The sequence below is a fragment of the Hypanus sabinus genome, chromosome 3 (assembly GCF_030144855.1).
Source record: "Hypanus sabinus isolate sHypSab1 chromosome 3, sHypSab1.hap1, whole genome shotgun sequence".
In the NCBI taxonomy this organism is placed as follows: Eukaryota; Metazoa; Chordata; class Chondrichthyes; order Myliobatiformes; family Dasyatidae; genus Hypanus; species Hypanus sabinus.
In genome coordinates this window covers 183609956-183620262 of record NC_082708.1, presented here as the reverse complement: position 1 = coordinate 183620262, position 10307 = coordinate 183609956, and the positions used below count along the sequence as shown (strand labels likewise).

Genomic DNA, 10307 nt, shown 5'->3' with positions numbered 1-10307 from the left:
ATTTTACCATCTCGTTTTACACTTCACTTCATTTTACCCCTCTCTCCGTTTTATCCTTCACTCCACATTTATACCCCTCACTCTCTCCGTTTTATCCCTTCCTCCGTTTTACCCCTCTCTCTCTGTTTTATCCTTCACTCTCCATTTATACCCCTCACTCTCTCTGTTTTATCCCTTCTGCCGTTTTTACCCCTCACTGTTTTACCCTTCACTCTCCCTGCTTAATCCCTCAATCTCTGTTTTACCCTCACTTCCTGTTTTTACCCTGAACTCTCCATGTTTTACCACTCACTCTCCTTTTTACCCCCAGTCCCCATTTTACTCTTCACTTCCACTGTTTTTATCCCTGATTGTCTCCCTATTTTTATCACACTCCATTTTTACCCCCATTCTCTGCATTTTACCCCACTTCCCATTTTCACCCATCGTCTGTTTACCCTGACTCCACTTGTTTTCCCTCTCACTTCCCCTATTTTTACCTCTCACTCTCAATGTTTTACCCTTCTCTCACTCGCTGTTTTTACCCCTTATTCTCTCCCTTTTACCTCTCGCTTCCCCCGTTTCACCCTTCAATCTCCGTGTTTACCCCGCCCTTCCTGTTTTACCCCTCATTCCTTTACCTCCTCGGTTTTTAACACTCATTCTCCCCGTTTTACCTTTCAGTCCCCTCACTTCGTTTTGCTCATTACTTCACCCGACTCCCCGTTTTACTCCTTACTCACCCTGTTTTAACCCTCACCCCCTCTTTTTCTTTCTTTTTACTTTTCAAGCTCCCTCAGTTTTTAACCCTCACTTTTCCCTCTCCGTCCCCGCCCCCAACCCCGTCTAGCCCCGCCCACTCCTTTGTCAATCATGCCGTGTAATCTTCTTAGGAACGCTGGGCCAGCCCCCGTACGGCGCGCTGACCAATCAGCGCAGGCGGGGGCGGAACCACGCTGCGCTTCCTCAGCAGGGTAAAAGTTCAGAGAAAATGGAGGCAATGGCAGCGTTGGGAGAGTGAGCGACGTGAGAGGGTGTGAGGTGGGAGAGGCCGGAGGGAAAGCAGAGAAGGGGGGTGGAACAGAGCAACCTAGTTGGGGGGGAGGGTTCAACTGCAAGGAGAGCAAGGGTTGGAGGGTGTCCTCAGAAGAAAGTGGGAGTGCTGAGAGTTGAAGAGAGAAGAGCCGGACAGGCACTGAGTGCAACAGAAAGAAGGGAACCGTGTGTGTAGGGAGGGAGGGAGAGGAAAAGAAAGAGACAGGGACGGGGAGAGTGAGGAAGAGCTACGGGAGGGAGTGAAAAGAGGAGAGTGAGGAAGGAAGAGGGAGAAGAAAGAGTAGGAGAAGAGTAAGGGAGAGTGTGCAGAAGAGGGAGAGAGGGTAGTGGAAGAGTGAGGAAGGGAAACGAGAGGGACAGAGGTGAGGGTAGGATAGAAAGGGGAGGGAGAGTGAAATAGAGAGAGTGGGTTGACCAGAGTCATTGACTCAGTTTTGTTGGGTCAGAGGAGAGGGAGAGGATAGGTTTGATTAAGTCGTTAAAGAGAAGGTTTTATAGTGCATAAGTGTGGATTGAACAGTGACTGTGGGAACTAGACAGGGCAAGAGTGAGTGCCCTGTGTCTTATACTGGATAGCTGTGGCTTGGGAGTGAGACGTGTTGGGTATTTACTGGATGTATGTTGGGTGGTGGTGTATATGGAGCTTAAGCAGTGAGGTATTTACTGTTCAGTCATTTATGTAGCCCAAGCAAGAGGGTAGTGGATAGGTTTATACAAAGAACGGGTGAGCAGCCATTTGAAGGGATGGGGGTCTACAATTTAGTGAATGCAGGAGCTGATGTATACAGGGCTGATTGCGAATTCAAGGTACACCCAAGGCAGGCCTGAAGGGGCACTGCATGTTACTTGCTGGTACTCTAGGGTTTACAGGCCACCTGCTGCGTACTCCTGTGACTCTCAGCCTGAAGGCCAGGGTGGTAAGGCAGCAGTTGGTGATAATCCTGGAGGATGTCTCTGGCAGAAACAGTGGCTAATGTGGCCCTGCGGCTCCCCACCCTCATGGTGCTCAACTGGCTGTACAAGTGGGATGTTGGTCTCTTTGCCGAGCAGATCCAAGCCAGGAATGTGGAGATGCTGATTAAGTACAAGTATGTCCTGTGGAATGTCTACTACATGGGTAAGCATTACATACAGCCTTCTCTTTATGAATCCTGGTTGACTTTATCAAAGCCAAAAGTCGAGCGTTGTGGATGCAGAAGTACTGTGCAAAAGTCTTGGGCGCCCTAGATTTTTTTATATGGTTTCAGATGGGATGGCCGCCACAGAGCCCTGATCTCAACATCATCGAGGTTGTCTAGGATTATCTGGAGAGACAAAAGCAAGTGAGATAGCCAAAGTTAGCAGAACTGTGGCATGTCCTCCAAAGTGCTTGGAACAATCTACTAGCTGATTTTCTTATAAAACTGCATGACAGTGTACCTGAGAGAATTGATGCAGTTTTGAAGGCAAAGGTTGATTACAGCAATTGTTGATTTGAGTTAGTTTTCTACTGTTTTGTTTATTTGTTATGTGCCGTGTCATATTTCACAGGCGTTGATGGTCTTTCCATCACTGTGATTGTTCTTGGCAAACTTTTCTACAGAAATGGTTTGCCATTGCCTTCTGGGTAGTGTTTGCAAGACGGTTGGCCCCCAGCCATTATCAATATTCTTCAGAGATTGCTTGGCATCAGTGGTCACATAACCAGGACTTATGAAATGCACCAAGTGCTTATATGACCATCCACCACCTATTCCAGTAGCTTCACATGACCCAAGAAGGGTGGCCTGCAGGCTAGCGGAAGGAAGAAGCACCTTACACCCCCTTTGGTAGAGATGTATCTCCATCCTGCCACCCTTTTTACTGTTTACGGCTCTTTATTGTAACTTAATGATATTTGGAAACTTTTCAGAGTCCTGAACCTTCCTCCCTGATGGTGGGAATGAGAAAAGGGCATTTCGTAGGTGGTAGGGCTCCTTAATGATGAATGCTGCCTCTTTAAGGCTCAGATGGTCAAAGGACCAGTTGGGCCAATGGGCCTCTGTCTGGTCTGTATTAATCTGTGACTCTGCTGTAGTTGTGAAGTTTGTTCATTCTTTCGTAATCTGTTTCCAATCTCTCAAACATTGATAGGCTAGTTGACTACCAAGTTAAGCCCAGTGTAATCAAGGCATCAGGGTCCAGGATCTGAGAGCATCCAATTTCTAGTAATTTCTCCACCTCCCTTTTTTTTCATTTCCCAAGTTGTCTCCTCTCACCCCTTTCCTCCTTACCTGCTCTCTCTTTGGTGTGCCTTCTTTGTCCCTTTCTGCCATGGTCCATGCTCCTCTCCTTTCAGATTCCTCCTTCAGCCTTTTACCTCTTCCACCTATCACTTCCTACTTCAACTACCCCCCTTTCCGCCTACCAACCTCCCCCTCATCTGGTTTTACCCATCATCTGCCAGTTTGTACTCCTTCCCCTCCCCCTACCTCACTGTGAATTCCTCTCCCTTTCCAGTTCTGATGACGGGTCTCAGCCAGAACATTGCTTATTATCGAGTTCCTCCAGTGTTTTGTGTGTGTTACCCTGAATTTCCAGCACCTGCAGAATCCCTTCTGTTTATCAATTTACAACAGTCAGTTCACCCACCAGTGCACATACTTATGTGATGGGGGGGAAAAATTAGAGTGTCCAGAGGAAACCTGTGCAGTGAATTGGTTTCAAAATTAGAATTAGAATGCAAGGATATCCCTTTAGAACAGATGAAAATGAATTTCTTTAACCAGAAGGTGATGAATTTGTGGAATTCAGTGTGCCACAGAAGGCTGTGGAGACCATGTCATTGGGTATATTTAAAGTGGAAGTTGATAGGTTCTTGATTAGTAAAGACGTCAAGGGTTACAGAGAGAATGGGGTTGAGAGGGATAATAAATTGGTCATGATGGAATGGCAGATCGGACTCGATGAACTGAATGGCCTAGTTTTGCTCCCTTGTCTTAGATAAGAATAAGATTAGATTCAGTCAGCAAAGATTTATGACTAGGAAATGATTTGATATACATTATAAAATTCAACAAGCCTTTTAAGATTTTAAGGGTTTAACTAATGGAATAGGAAGTAAAGAAGGCTAAGGGCCAAATTGGTTTATTATTGTCACATGTACTATGGTGGTGAAAAACTTACTTTGCATACTGTCCGTGGAGATCAATTCATCACATCAGTACAAGAGAAAACAATAACAATGAAGAATGAAGTGGAGGTGAGGTGTAGAGGTTTGCTGGCTCCTCGCTTTGCAGAACCTATTCTTTCCTTGGTACTACAGGATAGGGGGTGGTTCTCTAAAGAAAAGGGCCATCAGGACTGTGGCTGAATGAGCCTCTAGATGTCTATGGATCAAGAGGTGTGACCCATGGGACAGAATGCTACTGGGACAAAAGCCAGGACCTGACCAACCCTGGCTGGGTCACTTGGGCGAGAGTGTCTGATGTTGAAAGACCTGAAACACCTGATGACCTCAGCTTACATCACTGATGATGTGTCCCAGTGCATTCTGGGTTGTATCTCATCATCATAACAGCCACAGAGAAAGTGCAGTGCAGATAGACAGTAGACAGGTGCAGGTAGACAGGTGCAAGATCATAACGAGGTAGATGGTGAGGTTAGAAGTTCATCTTATCATAGTAGAGAATCACTCAATAGTCTTAATGGTGGGATAGAAGCTGATATGTGCTCTCAGGCTTTTTGTATCTTCTGTCTGATAGGAGCTGGGGCTGAAGAGAGATTGTGTGGGGTGGGTGGGATCTTTGATTTTGTTGACTGCTTTACTGAGGCAGCAAGAAGTATACACCAAATCCATAGAGGGAAGTCTGATTTCTGTGATGTGCTGAGCAACGTCCACAACTCTGCACTTTCTTGTGGACATAGGCAGAACAGTTGACATATCAAACTGTGGTGCATCCAAATAGGATGCTTTCTATGGTGCATAAATAATGTTACGAATGAAGGGAGCAAAGTCGCCCCCACCCCCCTTTTTGAGAATCGCAAGTTCGCTATTATTTTGGGTCTGAGACCAAGGAAATGAGAGAGATTCACATCATATCAGAAAAGAGAGAGAGAGAGAGAGAGAGACAGAGACAGACACAGGGTCACAGCAAAGGCAGTTGTTATAGACAACGCAGAATACACAACAAGATGGAATGTCTCCTAACAAAAACGGAATGGAACCACTGATTACTGCTATTGTCTCTTGGAGAAGGAATTGTGTATTGAGTACTGTACTATTCATTGAAACCCCTCAGGGACAACCAGAGTGGTCTGGTTGAGGGATTGCATCATCCCAACCTGATTGACATCTGAGACCCCGTGAGTGAGGATAAAAGTTGGGTCTGGGGAACACCACTCAGACACACCAGGAGAAACGCTAGAAATCCAGTGACAGCGTTTTATAGCGAAAGCTGGTGGGAGCTCGTGTGCGTCCTCCCTTGCCTGGGTGGCGGGCTCATCACGGAAGAACGGTTTAGCTAAAGGAGAGGTCATACTTGAACGGCCACAACAACGAGACACTGACAGATCGAAATCATAAAGGAAGATTGGCAAAAACAATAACGGTAACTGTTCCCATTCTTCTATCTATCTCTCTCTCTCCAACAATTGCAACACAGCGACAAACAAACACTGGAGCCTGTGCGAACTGAAACGAACTTTATACTTCCATCGGACAATTCATTATCCCCTAGACAACGATTGAGCTTATTTCTTATTGTTTATTATTATACCCGCGCTTTTAGGTTTAGTATTGACGATGTATATTACCTGTATATTTGCATTGATATTATTTTTATGTATTTTTACTAATAAATACTGTTTAAAAATAGTATCATCAGACTCCATCGGATGCCTCTATCTTTGCTGGTAAGTAACCCAGTTACGGGGTTCGTAACAATAAGAATTGGTGAACATCAAAGGGCACATATAGAATTTCTTCAGTCTGATGCGGAAGTGAGCTCTGTTGACCATGGTGTCAATGTTATTGGACCAGGACAGGCAATTGGTGTTGTTCACTCATAGGAACTTGGAATACTCAACCCTCCCAACCACAGCACCATTGTCATAAACAGGAGCATGTGCACCCGTCACCCCATAAGGCAGAATTAGGCTTCTACAGGAAGTACTTGAGATGTGGCAGAGTATTTGAGGAATTGCTGATAGTGAGTTCCTTACCTTTGTTGCTGAATTTCACTGTTTGTTTTGCAGGTCACTTCCTTAGCGTGATGGTTCTTGTCTTGCCTCTCCAGCACCTGGTGAAGTTTTACCTCTACCTGCTGACCGCTTTACTTCTGTACGTTGGACACTGCACCTGCAGGTTAGTCTTGGATAACTTTTTGGTGTAGACCCAACTTAAAAGACCACACCGTTTGAATCTGCACTTAGAACCATGAAACATTACAGCACAGAAACAGGCCTTCTGGCCCTTCTTGCCTGGTTTTTTTTCTCCCCTGGTCTCAGTGGAAAAAGCCTGCTTGCATTCACTCTATCTATACCCATCATAATTTTATACACCTCTGTCAAATCACGCCTCATTCTCCTATGCTCCAGGGAATAAAGTCCTAACCTATTCAACTTTTCTCTGTAACTCAGTTTCTCAAGTCCCGGCAACATCCTTGTAAACCTTCTCTGCACTCTTCCAACCTTATTAATATATCCTGTAATTAGGTGACCAAAACTGCACACAAATTCGGGCTCACCAATATCTTATACAACCTCACCATTACATTCCAATTCATGTACTCAATACTTTGATTTATAAAGGCCAATGTACCAAACGCTTTCTTTACAACCCTATCTACTTGTGAAGCCACTTTTAGGAAATTATGTATCTGTACTCCCAGATCCCTCAGTTCTACTGTAGTCCTCAGTGTCCTACCATTTACCTTCTATGTTCACCTTGGTTTGACCCTCCAAAGTGCAATACCTCACACTTGTCCGCATTAAACTCTATCTGCCATTTTTCAGTCTATTCCTTCAACTGGTCCAAATTCCGCTGCAAGCTTTAAAAACTTGCCTTACTGTCCACTACACCTCCAATTTTTGTATCATCAGCAAATTTGCTGATCCAATTTGCCACATTATCATCCAGATCATTGATATAGATGACAAATAACAATGGGCCCAGCACTGATACCTGTGGCGCACCACTTGTCACAGACCTCCACTCAGAGTAGCAATCCTCCACTACCACTCTCTGGCTTCTTCCAGTGAGCCAATGTCTAATCTAATTTACTACCTCTCCATGTATACCTAGTGACTGAATCTTCCAAACTAACTTCCCATGCGGGACCTTGTCAAAGGCCTTACTGAAATCCATGTATACAACATCCACGGCCTTCCCTTCATCCACTTTCCTGGTAACATCCTCGAAAAACTCTAACATGACCTACCACACACAAAGCCACGCTGACAGTTTCTAATAAGTCCCTGTCTATCTAAATACTTGTAGATCTTATCTCTTAGTATTCCTTCCAATAATTTACCTACTACCGATATCAAACTTACCGGCCTATAAATTTCCCGGCTTACTTTTTGAGCCTTTTTTAAACAATGAAACTACATGTGCTATCCTCCAATCCTCCGGCACCTGACCCGTAGATATCGACATTTTAAATATTTCTGCCAGGGCCCCTGCTCCTTCATGCCTCATCTTAGTGTTGGTTTACCATTGTCAAATGTACTGAGGTAGTGAAAAGGCTGTTCTCAAGTAAAATTTTTGTATTTGTTAATTTGGAGATGCAGCATGGAAGCAGGTCCTTCTGGCCCAATGAGCCAGTGCTGTTCAATTGCACCCATGTGACCAATTAACTTACTAATCCATAAGTCTTTGAAATGTGGGAGGAAACTGGAATACCTGGAGGAAATCCACATTGTTGCTGGGGAGCATTGCAGTCAGTGGCGGGAACTGAACCTGTGTCTCTGGTGCTGTAATAGTGTTACGCTAACCATTAGACTGCCTTGCTGTCAGTGGAGATAATTTCATCACATCAATGCATTGAGGTGGTACAAGGAAAGAGCAATAACATAATGCAGATTAAAGTGCCACAGTGCCAGAGAAGTGCGGTGCAGCTAGACAATAAGGTGCAGGACTGTAACGAGGTAGATTGTCGAGTCTAATGATACTAGACTCTAATCATACTGTCTAATCATACTAGAGACCAGTTTCAAAGTGTTATAAGTGTCTTGAGTCTGATGTTAGATGTCTTCAGTCTTTTGAATAGAACATAAAAGCACAGTGCAGGCCCTTTGGCCCATGATGTTGTACCTATCATTTAACCTACTTTATGATCAATCTAAACTTTCCCTGCTACTTTTTTTTAATATAAAGGTTCAGGGTCTGAGGCTTGGGGAGCTCAGGGCAATCAGTTATAGAGGTGAAAGATATGAGGGAGTCACAAATGGCCAGAGTTTGCTTTAAACCAAATTCAGAGGCTGGAAGAGATTAGAAGGTTAACAAGAGAAGTAAATGTGCAAATTTTAAATAGTAGCATTGTGAATTGGGAGCCTGTATAAATGAATGAACGACAAAGTGACGGATAAAAGGATTATTGCTCCAAGCTGGTTGGAATGATAATTGTCTGCCCAATGGATGTGGGAAGAAGAGACAATATCTGGGGTATGTGTGGTCTTTCCTGCTTTACCAAGACAGCAGGAAGTGTAGACAGTCAATGGAGATGGGACTATTTTCTGTGATGTGCTGAGCCTGAGCAGAGCATTTGCCACTCTAAGCTCTGATGCATCTGGCTAGGAATATGGAAAACCTCTTCGCTGTAAACCTCACCGAAAACAAAAGCTTGCGTGAATCTTAGGAATTCTCGACCCAAGAGAATTGCAAAGTCGTCATATGTTGAAATGGGCGAATATTGGAACTACAGGGCAATCCAGGTGCAATAAAAATAGTTTGATTTTCACACTGTCAAGGATGGTGGTAGAGGCAGATACATTAGGAACATTGAAGAGACTCTTGGGCACATGGATGAAAATATGGTGGTACAGTAGATGTAGGAGGGAAGGATAGGTTGATCTCGGAGTAGGTTAAAGGGTCGAAGTAGGTGCTGTAATGTTCTGTTTCCCCCATTCTTACGGTCAAGAAATGTCGTATTGTCAAAATAGAGTTGGCTGTGTTTGTACCCATAGCATTTTAATGGCCCTTACCATCTGACCTCTGCAACAAACACAAGACATAGGAGCAGAATTAGGCTATCTGGTCCATCGAGTCTGCTCTGCCAATCCATCATGCTTGATTTATAATGGGGAACTGAAGCCAAGATCAGAGCACCGTGATCTTACTTAATGACAACATGAACAAGGGAAAGAAACAACAAACCCTTACAATAAATAATTGAAGCATGCAATGAAATACATTGTTTGTGTCATCAACCAACACATTCTAAATATGTGATGGGGGCCGCCTGCATGTGTTGGCATGCTTCTGAAATAAAAACAGAAAATGCAGATAGCAGGTCATTCGGCACTCTGTAGAGGAAAACATTGAGGAAATGTGAAGGAAATATAGCATTTCCCTAGTTTTTCAGGTGCAACTTAGAAAGTGTCCTTTTGGATGCACACTGCTCTGCCCAAGTCCACAAGAAGCTGCAGAGTAGTAGTGCAATCACTCGTGTTGAGTATGATGTTCTCCTCAGAAGTTGTCTATTAGTGAGTCCTTGGGTGGTTGTAGAGGCTGATCCGGGATTCACATGTTCTGCTGCAGAGTGGGCAAGAGTAAGTGGTGGCTGTGGTTAGGGGTTGGATCTTCTGGTTGTTCATTCTCTCCTTTCGCAGCTGCTGCTTGTCCTCTGTGGCACTGTGGATGTCACTCTCATGTAGCACAGCTCCCTCTTGTACAGATTTCTCAGTAATAAGAATCAGAATCAAGTGTATTATCATCGGCATAGGTCATGAAATTTGTTAATTTAGTGGCAGCAGCACAATGCAATACATGATAATGTAGAAAAAAATAAGTAAATACTGACGCGTTAGAGTTTGTAAAATGTGTCCAGGAGAGTTTTCTAAATCAATATATAGAGGTACCGACTAGAGAAGATGCAATATTAGATCTCCTATTAGGAAACGAGTTAGGACAGGTGACAGAAGTGTGTGTAGGGGAACACTTTGATTCCAGTGACCATAACACCATTAGTTTCAACTTGCTCATGGATAAAGATAGTTCTGGTCCTCGGGTTGAGGTTCTAAACTGGAAAAACGGCCAAATTTGAAGAAATGAGAAAGGATCTAAAAAACGTGGATCGGGACAGGTTGTTCTC

General features: G+C 44.1%; 1 protein-coding gene across 1 annotated transcript in view; it reads left to right on the top strand.

The window, feature by feature from the left end:
• Positions 1 to 989: 989 nt before the first annotated feature.
• Positions 990 to 10307, top strand: part of LOC132391945 (RING finger protein 145-like) — a 47983-nt gene continuing 38665 nt past the window's right edge. Inside the window, exons 1-2 of the mRNA XM_059965752.1 lie at positions 990 to 2152; positions 6250 to 6358. Of these exons, the coding sequence (XP_059821735.1) occupies positions 1984 to 2152; positions 6250 to 6358 (278 nt within the window). The 5' untranslated portion in view covers positions 990 to 1983. The remainder of the gene's footprint in view (positions 2153 to 6249; positions 6359 to 10307) is intronic.